This window comes from Amphiprion ocellaris, chromosome 5, assembly GCF_022539595.1.
Source record: "Amphiprion ocellaris isolate individual 3 ecotype Okinawa chromosome 5, ASM2253959v1, whole genome shotgun sequence".
Classification (NCBI taxonomy): Eukaryota; Metazoa; Chordata; class Actinopteri; family Pomacentridae; genus Amphiprion; species Amphiprion ocellaris.
Genome location: NC_072770.1, coordinates 35,753,506 through 35,771,127, shown reverse-complemented (window position 1 = coordinate 35,771,127; position 17,622 = coordinate 35,753,506). Strand labels below are relative to the sequence as shown.

General features: G+C 39.9%; 2 protein-coding genes across 4 annotated transcripts; one reads left to right on the top strand and one right to left on the bottom strand.

The window, feature by feature from the left end:
• Nucleotides 1-15: 15 nt before the first annotated feature.
• si:ch211-161c3.5 (uncharacterized protein C3orf18 homolog) lies at nt 16-4,015 on the top strand. Of its 2 annotated transcripts, XM_023287439.3 has the most exons (6): nt 16-419; nt 1,377-1,807; nt 1,949-1,974; nt 2,213-2,342; nt 2,766-2,800; nt 3,399-4,015. In XM_023287439.3, exons 2-5 carry the CDS (start codon nt 1,550-1,552, stop codon nt 2,769-2,771), a joined length of 420 nt encoding a protein of 139 aa, XP_023143207.1. In that variant the 5' UTR covers nt 16-419; nt 1,377-1,549; the 3' UTR covers nt 2,772-2,800; nt 3,399-4,015. The 2 variants fall into 2 exon arrangements, with proteins under 2 accessions (XP_023143207.1, XP_023143206.1); XM_023287438.3 differs by lacking the exon at nt 2,766-2,800 and having other exon boundaries at nt 23-419.
• A 42-nt stretch (nt 4,016-4,057) lies between these two features.
• On the bottom strand, nt 4,058-16,762 carry si:ch211-161c3.6 (high mobility group AT-hook 2b). Of its 2 annotated transcripts, none has more exons than XM_035955894.2 (6): nt 16,488-16,762; nt 14,185-14,354; nt 14,015-14,098; nt 11,858-11,908; nt 11,666-11,704; nt 4,058-9,357 (listed from the first exon to the last, which is right to left on the bottom strand). In XM_035955894.2, exons 2-6 carry the CDS (start codon nt 14,287-14,289, stop codon nt 9,274-9,276), a joined length of 363 nt encoding a protein of 120 aa, XP_035811787.1. In that variant the 5' UTR covers nt 14,290-14,354; nt 16,488-16,762; the 3' UTR covers nt 4,058-9,273. The 2 variants fall into 2 exon arrangements, with proteins under 2 accessions (XP_035811787.1, XP_023143211.1); XM_023287443.3 differs by having other exon boundaries at nt 16,465-16,760.
• Nucleotides 16,763-17,622: the final 860 nt, after the last annotated feature.

Below are 17,622 nucleotides of genomic sequence, written 5' to 3'. Positions count from 1 at the left end.
TAAGCCATCAGACCAATTGCAGGGTGAAGGGGGAGGGAGCTCGCCGCACTGATCTCTGTTTGCAGCATCCCTAGAGCAGCCTCTGTTGTGTGAAATACAAGAAAGGGAAAGACGGAGAGAGCTGATCCTGGGAGGCAATCGAAGAACTGGGAGGGTATCTCCTGGGGGCTGCCAGGATAGGGTTACTTTGGTATGTGGAGCCCATCTTCAGAGAAAATGGCTGTTTTGTCAGTGTAAACAGCCTGAGCAATACCTGCATTGCTAAAGGGGGAAGCAGAAGAGGAGGAGGAGGAGGAGGAGGAGGAGGAGGAGGAGCAGAGACTGGAGCAAATGCTGCCTCTTCCAATGAAATTTTCCTGTCTCTAGCTAAGCCCCAGCCTGCCACAGTTCACCTCTGAACATGCATGTTGTATGTTAAGGTACGTATGCATCTCTAATCTGAGTGGACGCTTGTGTAAGACCTGGACATGCTGGCAGGATTAGCAGTAGCTCAGGTGTTTGTGCAAGACAACTGAGACACACAACATCTTAACTAAAAATAACATGCATCCATAACACACAGTAATGAGATAAAAAGAAAACAATCCTAACAAAGATGGTGATGAAAAATGTTGCACGTTCTGTCTTTGTGCAGTGCTGGAACTGTTCACTGAACAACAGCAATGCCTGAATCCAGTCTTTGTTTTTCATTGGTTGGCTTCAGTTGCACATGTTCCTCATTAAGAGCACAAGCAGACAGGATGAGGAGGGAGGAATGGATCATGTGTCTATTTTCACTGCCTTCCTGTGGCACCGTGTAAGAAAATGGAAAGCATGTTCGCGTTTAAAAAAAAAACTCCTCGTGTGTGTAAATCTTCAGGAAATTTAGCTTTTCTGCACTCATGGGATGTGTATAGTACGTGTGTGGGTGGGAGGTGCATGTGAGTCTTGGATGCAGTGGATATTTATGGAACCTGAGTGTGTGTGTGTGTGTGTGTAAGTTGATTTTGACGTTGGTTTGAATGCCAACACGCTTCCTCAGAGTGTACGTTACAGTTTGAGTGGTTAGTATTCCTCGGTATTTATCAAGTTTGTTATACCAATTTCCTCCTGTGCGTTTGCAACCCACATCCTGTCCAAAAAACACCTACCACAACCCTGCTGGCACAATCTGCCATGATTTGAATGGAAATGGAGGTGGGAAGTGCCAAAACTGAAATGTCTTTTTTTTTTTTTTTTTTTTAATTCAAGCAAATCACACACAGAGGCAACAAGAAAATAAGATTTTTTTTGCTACTAACACTGTGTTAATTCTTCTTTTGATTCATTTCCCCACATATATCACACATAGTGTATAATGCAGCATAATTATTAGTGCTTTTTCCTTTTTCCTTTAGGTTTTATCCTCCAGATCTTATGGCCAAACCACCACCAATGCTTCGGCAGACCTCAGACCAGCAGGAATACTCCTGTGTTGACAATGAAACACACTAGAGACTGAGCCACCCGCCAACATCCCCACAGAGATTAAAAATACATCCTTCAGTTGAGACAGTTACACCCGACCACCATGGCTGTAGATGAAGCAAAGACAACTGCAAGTTTTCTCTCCACAACTGCCACAACCACCACGGTCCCCTTCCTCTCCACGAGCCCCGGAGCCAGAGACAATGTCACCTCCAGAACATTAATGACTGTTACAATAACAACAAATGAGACCAGCTTCAATGCCACGGCGTTTCCAGAGGTGGTGATTGAGGGCTCGGGGATGGGAATGCTGTTGGTTCCCTTTGGCATCATCACTGTCATTGGCTTAGCAGTGGTAATAGTAAGGAATCGTTTAAATACTGTCTCTAAAATAGCATGTGTTATAATAGAAAATGGAAAAAGCATGCACTTTAGTTTGTATAATTTGTTAGTAACATTAGTGGTTTTTCTTTTGCATTATATCTGTCTTTCTCCATTCTAGATGCTGTATATCCGGAAAAGGAAGAGGTAAGTTTGATTTGCTATGCTGCAGTTAGGAAAGAAAGACAAATATCCTGATGCTCCAAAAGCCGCATGTTCATTGATAATTTGTTACAGAATTTGTGCCTCTAATTCAGTAAAAGCAAATCTTGGCTTGTTAGATATTTCGATGGTCATATTTTGTAGGGAATGTGTACAAACTTGAGTTTACCAGGCCGATATTCTTCCCAGCTGTCAACTGGTCCGCTAATCGTTTGTCATGCAGGTTGGAGAAGTTGAGACATCAGCTTATGCCCATGTACAACTTTGACCCGGCTGAAGAACAAGATGACCTGCTGGAACAGGAACTACTGGATCACGGCCGGGAAGGCAGCCTGGCAGGTCCTAACGCCAAGGTAGGGCAGGAAGTGTTTGGAGGAAAGTTTCTCCGTATCTTCATGTGAACCGTTCTTATCTATTAGGCAGGAGCCTCACTGACTACAAGTGGTGAATTGTTTGACTGCCACACAAGCCACAATAACTATTATTTCATATAAACACAAATGTTAAGTTTTGAGAACAGAACCCAAACCTTTATCTAAATGTAAAAGTGTGATGTCAGTTTTTTAAATACCTTCTGATGCCCCAGTTGAGAGCAAGTTTTGTGGTGGATGTTTTTTTTTTTTTTTTTTTTTTTTAATTTCATTCTAATGTTTAATCGGAAGATTTAAGTTTGTTAATCTGCATTTTTCAAGGATGCAGTTTCCACGAGATTACATGCTTTAATTTGCTATTTAAGTTTTGTTCACTGCCATAATTCTTCTTTATTTTCTTTTAAGTTTTGACAATGGCATTATGGTAAAAGGCAAACATGGTAAAGTATCAACCTGTGTGTTCTTTTAACCATTTCTCTTAAACCCCTTTTCTCCACACTACCCTTATTCTCTCATGCCATCTTTGTTTCTGTATTTTGAATGAAGACTAGTAGGTTGGATGTTTGACACTGATTTTGGATAAATAAACTAATTTTTATTGCAATAACTACACACATAGAGGCATCACCTTTTCCTGTGAACCTTCATCCATCTTATCTTTCTCATCCGTTCCTTCATGTTTCCTCAACCTAATACTTACACACTCAGTGTTCCAGGGGCCACATCAAGCACCAAATGATAAAAAAAACTCTCCTTTTGTGTCACTTTGTCATTTTTACAAAGGCAAACATGTTATTTCCTCTCTGTGGCCTCTGATATGAATTATTTTCTAGTTGTAATAATTAATTGTCTCCCTCCTAAAAAATACAGTGGATTTAGTTTCTCTTAATGTCCTAAAATTAACATAACATCATGTAGTATAGGCACTCGCCACATTGGGAAACAATTACTGCACTATTGTTGTGTTCTTTTTTTCTTAGAAACCCAGGCTGGAATATCTGCATCTTAATGTCGCTAAGAGTTTTATCTCCTCCACAGACTCTCACAACCTCCCAGGGGACGACACAGAGGCCCAGTCGCCTGGTCTTCACAGATGTAGCCAAAGCTCTCAACGCTTAACAGCTCTCTTCCATTAGTTGGGTTCGGTTTGCAGGACACAGAATGTTGCTCAGGAAGGACAATAAAGGGAAACTGGACTGTTTAGGAGAGCGGCTGGAGCTTTGGTGAATGTTTCTCATCACAGCACGTGAAATGGCAGCAGTTTTCATATTATGAGGGGGGAAAAAAAAACAACGGGTGCATGTATGATAAGGGAGCGCTACGGGAAGCATCACATATGATCTTGCACTGTTACCATTGGGCGCACAAATCCAATGTGATGCACTTTTTTTTTAAAAATCATGATGTGTCATTGCTGTTAAAATGTTCGGTAGCTTGTCAGTGAAGCTCCTCTGGGCTTCAATATCTACTTCCATGTTTCCTAAGAGAAGAGTGTAAATTTGTGTTCTAGTGATTTTGTGGTTTTACATCTCTGACAAGCCTGAACGCTGGATGTGTTGCCATCCTGAAGTGAAGTGTTCCTCTCCATTTTGTTTCTTCTTTATTGAGCAATGAAGGATCGTTTCTGTCTGTATACATTAAAACTATTTAAACCAGTTTGAAGAAATGCTTGGTTGAACAAATATGTCACATGAGCATTATTAGGCGTGATATTTTATTGAGAAGCGATAAAGAAGCAGAGTAACACAAATCACAAGGTAAAGAATCGTAACAAAATATATATCACAGGTTTGTGAGTTGTATTAATGAAGTGGAGGACACATCAATAACATCACTACAAAATGGTGTTAAAAGTAAGGCATACAAGATGATTTCTCAAGTTATACTTCAACTTTCCAATAGTTGAACGTGGATCAAGTACTGTACGTAACTATGTCATTATCAGTAAGATCACAGAACGGCATCGTCCCCATGTAGAGTAAATATCCAGACACAAGAGCCATTCCATGAAATATTAATCAGTGCCTCCCACCTGATCTCTCAGAGCCAGATGATTTTTTTTTAAACATTGACTTCAGTATATGTACAAAAGCCATTCAAAATTTTACCTTCATACTATGAATATTTCTTAAGTGACGGGCCCTAAATGTACACAGATGGTTTGAAATTTTGCCTTTTTTGATTTCTATGTTTGTTTCTAGCATTTTGAACCCTTCAACTAACTTCATAACTTCATAAGTACACGATATTTTTAGAGATCAAAGGCACAGTTGAGCTTTGTTCAAAACTGTAACCAAATCAATTTTGCATCCATTTCAGATGTCATACTCAAAAGTCTAAATCTTGCTTTCATTCTGCACAATTTGCTCCACTGCCAACTTTCAGCAGCTTTCAATTTCATGGGGTTCGTCATAGCTTCAATTCATATAGTAATAGAAAACTATTTTGCTACCAAATTTGAATGTTGTCATATTTTCACAGCCACAAATGTAACTTATGGCTGTGAAGTGCAGGAACAACCTTGGTATTCACGTATTTCATACAACAGTTTGGACAAATCCCATTTGTCAAACAACTTTAGAGTATGCTGTGCTTGTTTGAGAGTCTTTCAAATTCTACTCGGACGGTGTTGAGTTCTTGTTCTTTTAGTTGCACTGTCAACTATGAACAGTAATGGGTAATCCTGGTATCCAACACTGTTCTTTGTTTTCTTTTCGGACAGTCAAAATGTGCCTGTACTAGAAAATTGGACACAGAAGGAATCAAGACTAGAAGATAGTATCAAAATGTAGGTAGAAATGAGACCTTTCATATGCTGTAACATGTTTTAACCAACCACGTATCACACATGGTGATGTAACCCTTGAAGGTTTGCTGCACTTAATGCACTTTTTAAAAGTTTTTCCAGTGAATTATCAGAAAAAAGAAAGCACATCCAGGGTGGCAATGTTTGTTTCTGTCATTCTATATCACTGACATGATATTAATGCTCAGAGTTAGAGAAAAAAATTGTGCGGAAGAAGAACAACATTTTAGCTTTGGATTGTGACACCTGGAGTCGATGCAAAATCTACTTGGCTGCAGTTTTTAACAGCTCTGATGTGTTCTTCATCCCTGAAACCTCCATGCGTTTATCTCTTGTACTTCTGAAGTTATACGGGCTCAAAAATGCAGGAAACATCCTAGCATGGAAGTTACATTTTATATGGCTTAATTTAATATAGTGAAGTTATTGTACAAAAAAAGAGAAAAAATCAGCTGATTCTGAGGCGGTCGGGTGGGAACTTCTTTCAGATTTGGTTGATTTTATATTGAATGACCCTTAAATAGCACACATTGACTCTGCTGTCGTTCGATGAAGAGGCACCCTTCAGGCTGACTTCCATTCACTTCTGGTCATATGAATGTAGTGAGATGAGATGCGTGGACTACAACAGTACTAGTTAGACAGTTATTTCAAGATTTTATGACCCACATCGCCTGAAGGTCTGATAGAAACTATTAGCCACAGTTAGCTGAGAGCTTCCCAGACTTGAGCCAGGCTTGTCTGTGTTCAGAGGTAGTCCAGAGGGCAAAAAGTAAAGTCAATGCAGCTGAACATTTCATTAATCTGTGATCTGGCAGCAAGTTAGTCAACAATGCTGAAATACATGAAATAATATTTGAAATACATCACACGTTATTATCAGTAAAAATATAAGTACGTTTTAGGTGGAAGAAACACTTATATATACAGTAAATGATGGTAGATATTCAAGTAATGTACAGTAAGGAGCACCTTGTAAGTGATACATAGTTGATGCTGCATAATGACAAAATCTTAAAAATGACTTGAGGTTTTCGGCTTAAGTGCAGAAATCCTGAACAACAAGGTCTCAAAAACATTTTTTGTAAAGCTGGACTGGAGGCTGAGAAACTTCTCTAGCAAGTTGTGTTCCGTGGCACATTGTCATGCGGATTCATTATAGATAGCAGATCGACTATCTATGATTGACTTTTAATTAATTCCTTCAATGTTCAATTATTATTTCCATAAATTTTATTTCACCGCATAGTAGTCTGGTTCCAGGTGTAATTTGGTGGATAATAGTACATTCCCTTCATTCTAACTTCATTTTTGTTTTTGTTTTGCACAGCTGTAAAAGGTTAATATCCTCTTCCTGATCTCCAATATTTCCAGAAATAATTACCTCTATTAGTGGCATGCAGACAGTTTTGACTTTATGTTAAATCTTTTAAGATTTCCATCTGCACCCAAATACAATAGAGATTAATAAAGTTTCATTCTGACTATAGTATCTCAACATTAAACATATACACAGCAGTGTGTCTCACCAGCAGCGTGAGAACTACACAGCTTTCAGGGAATTTCACTTATTTAAATGCTTGATCTAGTTTTCTGCATTATCATTTATATTAATAAGAATATATAAGAATAAGGAAACAAATTAAAAGCAGCCACTGCTGCATATTTTCAGCACCACAGGGGAGTTACATTGTTCTTCAGGTGATTTTTTTAAGGCAGTTGGTATCACAAAAGTTAGTTTTTTTCTGATCTTTGAATTAAAGTGTCACGTTTATGATATTGAGCCACCATGCTTTGATGGCAAGGACATTCAAATGCTCTTATCTTTATTAAAATTAATTCATAATGAATCATCCTCGTGCATATATCACTACTAGCCTAATTGTATGCATGATCCGTGACGATGGAGGAATAAAAATAGAAATGTATGGCAAAAATACCATAGAGAGCACACAAAATTTTGCACAAAATATTCTTAATGTGGACAATCGACAAATCTTATTGTCAATCTTTCACTTGGAAACATTTCTTTAGTAAAGCAGCTCCAACAGGAACTGTTCAATTTGATTTGCACTGCAGATGAAATCCCATTCACTTCATTGTATTGGGTTCTACACAGCTACTTGCACTCAGAGGTAAGTGAAATGCTTCTTTCAAAGCAAGACTGCGTAAAATTTAGGGGAAGAAATAACACATTCGTTCTCTCTGACATAAAAGCTGAACTGATGAGCAATAAAACAATCTCTCAACTCAGTACAATCAGGTGTTGTGTTGCTGGTCTGACAGGAGCGCTGGCTAACGTCAGCCGTAACTCTCATGTATTTCAGCACTTTGGGGTTATTTGCTGCCACGAATTAAGAGTGTCACACGTACAATTTACAGTGTAAGAATCAGAAAATACACAATGTAGTAAAAATGAGAAAAGAATAACAAACCCAAAACACAAGTATTTCATAAGGAACTACACCCTAAAAAGCAAGTATTTCATCAAGTTGTTGTAAACTATGGGCTGCAGTTTGTTTGTTTTTTTTTTAATTTCCCGGGAGAACAAAGTCTCACTTCAGTTTTTATCAAATACGCTTTTTTTCTTGTTTGTTAAAAAGAAATCACACCGATGCTTTTATTTGTACACTTCTACTGGAGTGTAACATCTGCCTCCGTGTGTTTGTGTGTTGGCGTGTAGCCCTGAAAAACCCTGAAACGCATGTCCGTACTGTGTATCTGCAGATGAACCTGCGCGTGTGTGTGCAGCGAGTGTGTATAATCACTGCTGAGGGAGTGAGGCGTTACTTTGTTGGAGATCTTCAGTCTTTTGTGTTACTGAGGTAGAATGAGAGATTAAGAAACTGAGGGTAACTGAGGTTTAAATGAGGTCTTTGTGTCAAGGCATACTGGTAATGTCAAATACAGGTGAGAAATGCACAACAAACACAGCACCATAATTATTACTGAGTAGACAACATGTTCCTGAATAGTTTTTTGTACCTGAGGTTTCAATATGGTGTACAAGCACTGTAATAGTGAAATCCTGAGTGTGGCAAAATGACATGTCAACACGGTTGCTGATCAAAGTTTGCATGAAAGGTTTCTTTCCAAAAATAAAACATCCAATTAAGCCTTTGGGCCCTTTTTTTTCTAAAATCACCTGCTGGTTGGAAGCAAACAAAAAGAACATCACTTTACTTTTGCTTACGTTGATATTTCAGCAAAAGTGATTTTTTTTTTCGGAGCAAAGGACACAAGATAAAAGCAGATATTTCATTCCTGAATGAAACCTTTCACAGCAACTTTTCGAATAATGACTTCAGCGCAGCATGTTGATATTGTAACATTGATAAAAATGTCACCGTCTTGCTCCCGTTTCTTACGAGGATTTGTGACACTTGATGTGAACATGTCTCAATAAAACGGTTCAGTTTGGTTCCTTTGTTTTTCTTAAACCCTCTCATTTCATTCTGCAACCCTGTCCCCCTCTCCACACAACCAGCACACACACTTACACACTCTCACGCTCACACACACTGAGGGGTTCAGGACAGCCAGCACACCTGAGGGAATAGTTTGACTTGATGGAAAATACACTTCTTCACTTTCTGGTTCAGAAGACTGATACAACAAAAAATGAGTTGTTGTGGCTTAGTGTAAAGACTGGAGACAGGTGGAAAAGTCAGTGTCTCAAACTCAAACACACAAAGTCCCTTTAAGAGTAAAAATGGCCTTTGTATTTTGGCTTTTTTTTTGCAGATGTTAACCAGTGAGTCTTAGAGATGTTCACTCTGCATGACAATGGTGCCAATCCTCCGATATAACATTCAGCAAAATAGATGTATTTCCCAAAAAGTGGAACTATTCCTTGTTTTTAAAAAAAGCCTTATGAAAAGATCAAATATCCCAATGTTAAAACAGAGTTTGTTCACGAAACAAACCAGCGTCTTAAAGTCAACAACAAATCCAGGGTACAGTATCGGATCGGGAGAGGAAACTACTGTCCGCAATGATTTCTGAGTGTGAGTGTGTGTGTTCCTGAATACCCATCACAGACAGGAGTCGGCTTGAACCCCTGTCTGCTGGGGGTCAAACCTTGAGGTAGGTAGAGAGGCGTCCTATCTACTCCCCTTCCTCCTGTGCTGGCACCTGAGATGACGAGGGGTCGAGGTGTGAGGGACCCTCCTCAGCCTCCTCTGAAGGGCCCTGGAACGGCAGGGAAGCAACCAGAATGTCACTTTTAGCACAATCACCTCCTTCTGTCTAGTGACTCACGACAATGAATCAATACTAGAAAGAGCACGAGAATACAAGAATGAGTGTGTAACATTTGATAGCGTGCGAGGAAGCAGGCTCCAGCTGTCAGACCTAGAAATGTGAGGAAGACGACGGTTACATCAGGAAACCAAGAAGACAGAGGAAGAGAGCAGTTAGATCAGGTTTCCCCTCTCTAGCCTGACTCATTCTTCCCCTTCGTGTGCGTGCATCTGAGAAAGGGAGTCTGTCTCAACGGTTTCAGTTCTTGAAGCATCTTAATCTCTTTGACAAACTGCTAAGCCGAGAGGATGCGATAAGACAGATGAGGGGCATCAAATGAACTGGCCCGCTTTGGTGAGACCTGTTGTGCAACGCCTTCATTTGAAGAACTGAACGAGATGGCTAAAAGAACCAAAGTTTCGGAGAAACGCTGCGCGTACGTTCACCCAGACTGGATGTTGAGAGAGGATGTTCGGTGGTGCATCTGGGGAATTCAGCACTGCCACCTGTGCATTTCCAAGAATTTGCCGCATCCTCGTGAAGCCGATTTACGCAAAGCAGGAGGAGTATGAGCCTTCAGGGCTTTTCAGCATTTCTATATTCATCTGATAACATATCGTTTACAATGGACTGAAAAAAAAGTAATATGAGAACCGAAATGCAACATGATGTGCTACTAAAGTGGTGCTAATTGCTATTAAAAATAAGGACTGGGGGGGAAATGCTCTAAAAATATAAAAACATGCAAGTTAAAAAAACAGCAACAAAGAAATATACAAATAAGTGTAAATATTGTGCAGAGCAATGCAAAGGATTTGCTGCCGACAATGAGTCAGAATACACAGAAATCAAAGGACTGACTACACCACCTCATGATCTGAGGAAAGAAACTGTCCTTTTAGTTTGGCTGTGTTAGACTTGTGGTTATGGAGGCATTTGTCAGAAGCTGGAATGGTTTAGGCACAAAAGAAAATCATATAAAACTGCTGAAGAATTACTTTGCTTTACACTGACAAGTGTTTCTATTACTTTGTCGAGCCCATCTATATCACTAGGTATAAGATTGATAACACCTCTAATTCAACAGCACAACATCCTCCAAAACTATCAGTTAAATCAACAGTCTGTAGAGAAGTTTAGTCAGAAAGCAAACATCAGTATGATAGTAGGTATTACTGCAGGACTGTTGTATTCAATTGCATTAGCTTTAGCTATGTATAAAGTGGCAACTATGTGTATACGTACATATATCCTGCTAGTCTACAAGATACAAGACATTTTGTGAGACTGTGAAACTCAGTTTACCTGTTGCAACAAACTAAGCTATATGCATTACAATATAACAAACTGAGATTCTGGTAGCTTAGTGTCTAAGATACATATCTCCATGTTTTTGGTCCGTCTCTCTTTAATCGCAATTAATGAAGCATAAAAAGCTAGAAAAGAAGACTCTGCTCTGCAATAAATCCTCAACTAGTAAAAGACAAGTTCATTCAGTTTCATGTCACTTTGGAGGCTTTACTTCACGGAGATGCTAGATTGCATTGCTTTAGGGTGGTTTTTTTTTTTTAAAATTCATCAACTGCACTCCATCAGTGAGGGTAGGGTGAATACAACAACCAACACTTAGTATAATGCACAGTGTCAGCTCTAGCTTTGTACAATGACTAACCTGCAACTGAGTGTATTAATATTCAGAAACAGTTAAATGTAAAATGAGACCAAGTCACCACTACAAATCAACCCTAAAAGTCTTACATCAGACATGTAACTGACATTAGTCAAAAGGTAAACGTGTGACACAAAATGAGGTTTCTGTTGAACTGAGGCAGACGCTGCGTTACTCCAGTCACAGACTCTCAAAGTGACTTCACCTTCAGTTTGATCTCATGGTACATCTACACTAGACTGTTTAAAAGTACAAAAAAAATAGGTGAAAAGTCGTTTTGTATGTCTGCAGTGGAGGAGGGTTACACAGATTTAAAGATTCTGTTACAAACATACTCTTCTGTTTTTACTTTTTAGATTATAAAGGTATGAATTTTATACACTGGGGAACAAAGATCCCAAAGTTATGTGGTTTACTTTATTTCATGAAGTTGTCTTGTCCTAAACAAAAGGCCCTGCTGCCATTATTTTAACCCAGGCCTTATTACAACACAATAGTTCCTCCACTGAGGGGAACTACATCTTGAAGGGCTGCATCAAAACAAAACTGGACCACCCTAAAGTCTGTTAAAGATTTCGTTTGCCTCACCTGCTGCTCTTCAGTTGCTTCTGGGACTACTTTCTGTGGCTGTGAAGAGAGAAGCAGCAGAATTAATTAAACAATCAGGGAAATGAGCCCATAAAGACTGCACACCTTGTGCACATTCAGACACATGAGAGGCTTCAGACACACATTAACATTAAACTCCATGATGTCTGAGTGTCAGTGATTGCTCCATACCCATTTCCTCGGTCGCCCACGCGGTCGTCTCTCTCCAACCGACTCTACTTTCTGAGACACAATGGTGAAGACGGAGCTTTCAGATTATAACAAAATTCATCACACAGTTTTCACCCGTAGTTTGTCAGCTTTCAGAAGCAGATATTTTTAACTGCTAATGTTTCTGCAGATTAAACGGACACATTTCTCTCTATAAGCTGTAGTGGTATCAGCTAACTAAGTGTTTTAACAAGAACAACCCGCATGGCCTGCCTGGTAGGTATTGTCATCAGCTGGAACGAGATTAAACGACAGCGATAAATAGGGGCAGGAATGTTTTTTTCTCTCAGTCATCTACAGAACCTGGATAGATCTGAAGTGCTGCACATGCATTAGCTTTCACAGTGCGTCTATCAGAACACACACAAAATCACAGTCACAGTACAATGATTTTTGAACAGTATTTGACAGAATCTGAACACACAAAGAATGGATTTGTGTGGCTGGCATGTCTAATTGCTGTTTCATACATGACATACCTCATTCTGCCATGTTGTAACTATGTTTAACAACTTCTGTTGCCTGGCAGTAATTGTTTCTTCACTACTGTTCATATAGAAAACAAATCAGTTTCCTCTTTTAAGTCTCGACAATGTCTCAAAAAACCCCAAACTAAATAATGGCAGGTTTTCCACACGTGTATGAAAAGAAAAGCTATCATGTGATACAAATCTGCAGTTGTACTGCTGCCTCTGATACAACAAGCTCCTTAAAATCCTCAAACTTTAAGAGACAATTTATCAAAACTTCAAGTGCATCTTTATAAATTCTACACTACCAAGTTCATATTTAACTGTACAGACAGAAATGATGCTGAAAACTAAGCATCTCAGTGCCTGCTTCACATCTGAAGTGATTAATCAAGTAATTGATGAGTTCATCATCAGAAAATAACAGACTGTTTGAGTTACTAGCAAAAAATCACAACTTCAAAATATGAATTGTGAGGTTTTCTTAGTCCTAGTTGAGAGGAAATGTTGCTTTGTTGAATTTTGTACCATTGGTTGAATGAAACAAAACCTCTGAAGATGCTAACTTTGGCTTTGGGCTATGTGTGATAAGTATCACACATATTTTCAGACATTTCATCAACAAAATGATTCATCAATTAATTCAATCAATTCATGTTTGCACAACTGCAGAGAAAATTGAATATCAGTAAAAAAAAAAAATCACTGCACACTGTACATTTCAGTCCTCATTTCAAACACCAAATTATTTAGTTTCTTTTGTAAATCACAACCAATGTACTCATTTTAAATGCACAAAAAAAACTTCAGGAGTAAGAATTTTAAGATTAAGAAATGTTGAATTTCTTTTTTAAATTGGAAATCAGACCCAGTTGGTAACTACAATTAGACACCCTACATAAAAAAGGTTCACACATTGCACTGAAAAGTATTATGTTCACACTTCTACCAACATTAAAGCTCATCATTTAGGACTATTATCACTGATGCATTTATGTGTACACAGTGATTTAATGTTTCAGATGGACTGGATGAAGTAGCGCTTAATTTCAACAACATTATATCTTGCTGATATGCCACATGATGAATCACAACTTGTCGAAGGGGAAACTGTAAATAAACTACCACCTGTGTTACAGATTTTTCTGAAAGGCATTTTTTCATTTGTCAGAATCATAATAACCACTTCTGCACTGCTCACCTCAACTTTGTCTCCCTGATGCACAGGCTGAAGCATGAGATAAATAACTACTGCAGTGATTTAATGACAGCTTGCATTGTCTCTGCTGTAAGCTGACATTTGCCCTAATAATGGCTCCTCATAGGGTCTCACAAAGGACATAAATCTTTGCAGTTCAGGATGTTTAACATGGAAAGTTCTCAGATGCACTAAAACATGTGCAAATGTAAACCTGCTCAAATCGTATATGGTATTTTAGACAAATGAAGACAGTGCTCCATAAGGGTTCAGACAAATATACATTAAGATCTCTACTACAGGTTCATAATTAGAGCAACACAGAACACTCTCATGGGTTCACTAATAACTATTTCCTTATTATAGCATTGGAGACAAACAGACAGTACCTATTCTTGTAGCAAAGATTATCAGTTCCTATATATAAAAGTGTCTGAGAGCAGTTTTAACCTTCAGTGCAGTTCTTGGGCCTTTGTTCTTGCTGCCTTTTGGTCGTCCTCTTGGCCGCTTTGGAGTTGGTGGTCCAACAGGCTCCTGTGGAGAGAGATCAGACATGGAGGCAAAACTAATGGATCAGATATTTGCTGCTCCCGTTCATCTCTCCCAGGCTGAGGTCCTACCTGCTGCTGTTTGCGTGGTCGACCCCTGCCCCTGCGCTGAGGCTCAGAGGGCGACTGGGCAGTGCTCGGCTGAGGAGACGGCTCTTTGGTCCCACTGTTGCTCATGCCTGCGTCTGTCCACCTGCTTCAAAGCGTGTGGGCATCAAAGCCTGGTACAGCGGCCTCAAGGGCTTAAAGAGGAGCAGAAGTGAGTATGAGGAGATGTGAGCGACTAAAAGTGGGGAATAAAAATCACCACTCTTCAATGCGGTGCGGCAATCATCCCGGACAATTTTAGTATAATCGGCTCTATTGCAGCACTCGAGATCATCTTGCTTTTGCACAGTTGCCACAATGAGTTCTAATTAGTGCTTAATGTGTCATTAAAAGGATCATTCGTAATCACGGAAGATCCTTTTCCGAGAGCAAGCGTGGGAACTGCTCATACATAAGCCTTGGCACCAGGTTCATCGGAACACAGACAGGGGTCTGGCAAACGCAGAGAAACATGAGAGTGGTGTGCAGAGACTAAAAGTAGCACAGATATTCACAACTCAATCCACCATCCAAAATCCACATCTACTCTACTGTACTCTGCCTTTCCATCTGCCCTCTGTGAAGGATTTCTCAATGGGCTGTGCGTGTTGTAGGAGTGGTGATGCTGCTACAGCTTTTACTGGAAAACGTGTGCAGATGATTTACAAGTGGACACAAATGCTAAATCTTAATGGGGAGAATCACAAACTATGATGCTTAGAATCAGAATCAGCTTTATTGGTCAAATATGTGAAGACAGAAAAGGAATCTGACTCCGGTGTTTTCTTTAGTGCATATAAAGAAGGGCAACAGGTTAGGGAAGGAAAATGAGCTCACAAAGCAACATTTAGCCGGTTAATCCGACAAGATAAATTGGAAACTATTCTGATAACAGATTACTAACTTAATCTTCTATCAGTTTTACAGATTTGATGAGGGTTTTTTTGTTTTTATTTGTCTTATTTGATAGTAAACAAAATATGCTTGGAATTCGGACTTTTGGCCACAAAAACAAGTCATCTAAATACGCTTTCTTACATTTTGCAGAGCCAAAATCAAGAAAAAGTCAGAATCTGTCAATAGTTTAAGAAGTAAACAAACTTTTACACAGTAAAAACACCAGCAAACGAGCAAAAAAAAAAAAAAAAAAAAGTTCAAAACAAGCTCCGAGTACAGTGAGAAATCGTCAAGTTGTTTGTTTTGTCGGACCAACAATTCAAAATCACAAATTATTCACTTATTTCACCTACATTTGGCATTTTTGCACAAAAAAAAAAAACGACCGAGTACCAAAATAGCTGCAATGTTTTTGCCATTTTATGCCAAATTGTTTCGGGTCTACTATCAAAAGTCGGATTAAAACCAGTGTAAACAATGCATCATTCTGTTATGTTACATGCAGCTTCCGAAAAAGTTGCCAAAAAATCAAAATTCATGGAGTTTTTAACCACCAAAATAAACAATGCATGTCTACTGGAAGTTGGTAACGTCCCAAGGTGGTCGTTTCCCACCACGTCTCGCTCAGTAAGGAATGCGCCAAACACTAATTGCCAACACAGCCTATCAAAAACGGCCGCACTGAAGCAGGAAGACGGGAGTAATCGGAGAAATACGTCCTTCGCCGAGACGATTTAAAGCCAAATGAGGCGCACGATGCACTTTGGTCGCGTCTAAAGTGGTTTGGGAACAACACGACGGGCGAAGAGCACTTCTCCTTCGAGCAACAGCAGACGGTCCGACTCAACTAGTCCTGCGTTTGGCACTCAAGTACGGGACTGAATGTACTTTTTGCATATGGGCGGCTAATGCACGCATAAAAACACATTCTTGTGCAGCCTAAAAGAAGGTGCGCGCAGCGATCCTGAGGCGACCCCGAAGGCGAGTCCAAAAACCTTCGACTTTGGTTGAGTAACTGGGCACATGTTAAACAACAGTCGAGGCCATCAGTGTTTTAACTCTCCACACAACATCCCCCTGCTTCCATCACTTGCGCAATCGATCTCTAAACGTGTTGGCTTTTTGTTGTTTTCCAGCCATAGCAGGTCCACCCGAAGTGGATGAACCGAGCACAAAAAAAAAAAAAAAAAAAAACTTTACCAAGGACAAAGGCAAGAAACACAGGTGCAAAAGCTCTCCTTTCAACCCCAGCCCTCCGCACACAGACATACATTGAGGCTATAGGCTCCATGTTCAGCCTGGCCAGTCTTGCGCACGCAGGCAGCGCCAAACGCAACGCGCAGAGCGCAGAGAGGCGGCAGAACTTACCTTAAGACGGTTTGCAGTTTTACCTGGAAGTTCACGCACAAGCCAGCTCACTTTGTGCTCCTGCACAACTATGAAAATCTTAGCGTATCGACCGTCTCATTGGCTGGAATGAAAAAGGGTAATCTCCCTCTCCCTCCCTCTTTCTCTCGCCCTCTCTCGCTCGCTCTCTCTCCCTCCTCCTAATCGGAAATGTGTGTGATCCCCACAGACGTCCAGTCACGAATACCCCAGATGCAGTATAGTGGGGGGTTGTAGCAGAGCAGTATGCATTGCATACTTTCTCTATTAAAGCATGTTTCAAGAAAGAACGAGGGTAGGAGGGTTGAAACAGAGGACCCCGCCCAAAAAAAGCTCACCGGACCACCCACTTGAGAGGGAGAAAGCAGGAGGAGGAGGGAGGGAGGGAGGGAGGGAGGGAGGAAAGAGGGGGGAGAGCAAAGACGGGCATCAGACAGGAGGGTCTGGTTCCGGGGTTCCCAAAGTGGGGTCTGGGGGGCTGGGAAGTTCCCCAAAGAAGGCAGGAAAAAGGTTGAGTTTTCTTCGGTGGAGCTGACGGTGAGAGCAGACAGTCTGCAGCAGAGGTTTCACTCTCTGTCCCGGCTGTTATCTCCCCACCTACAGGGTTACACAGACATTTCTGTAAAGGGACTCCGATATCTACTGGGTTTTTTTGTGAACAAAGTCTGCCAGTCTCATGTGCATCTGTTTGGGGGAAAATATGAGCCCAGTTTTGGCTCATGTAAAACTGCATTAGAAGTCAAAAAACACTCATGTATGTTCCCCTGTATGAGCAAAAATACATTTCACTGTAAAGTTTCTTATTTAGTACATGTAAACGTTTTAATTGCTAGTCTTTTATTTGTCTAAATTTGAAGCCATTCAATTGTACTGTTTAAAGTGTGTATATAATTATTCACTTTCGAATACTAATTAAATAAAATACTTAGACATGTAGTATTTTCAGAACGTTTGCATGTTTTATTTGTTAAATATTTCTGTGTAGGTTTATCCTTTACGTGCTCCCTTGGCGTATGTGAAATTACACCCAAAATAATACTTTTTTCCCCTGGTAATATTCTAGCTTCAAGCATTCAAGTTTATATAAACTGCTAAATTCAGATGAGAGCGTTTGAACGGGCGGTGAATCAACATTCCACT

Bases quoted from the DNA above. Each gene is read 5' to 3' on its own strand.
- si:ch211-161c3.5 (XM_023287438.3), top strand. From the start codon at position 1,550: ATGGCTGTAGATGAAGCAAAGACAACTGCAAGTTTTCTCTCCACAACT. The intron at 1,975-2,212 runs GTAAGTTTGATT...TTTGTCATGCAG, and splicing joins TATATCCGGAAAAGGAAGAG to GTTGGAGAAGTTGAGACATC. The intron at 2,343-3,398 runs GTAGGGCAGGAA...TCTCCTCCACAG, and splicing joins TGGCAGGTCCTAACGCCAAG to ACTCTCACAACCTCCCAGGG.
- si:ch211-161c3.6 (XM_035955894.2), bottom strand. From the start codon at position 14,289: ATGAGCAACAGTGGGACCAAAGAGCCGTCTCCTCAGCCGAGCACTGCC. The intron at 14,099-14,184 runs GTAGGACCTCAG...CTCTCTCCACAG, and splicing joins GACCACGCAAACAGCAGCAG to GAGCCTGTTGGACCACCAAC. The intron at 11,909-14,014 runs GTTAAAACTGCT...ATTGTGTCTCAG, and splicing joins GCCCAAGAACTGCACTGAAG to AAAGTAGAGTCGGTTGGAGA.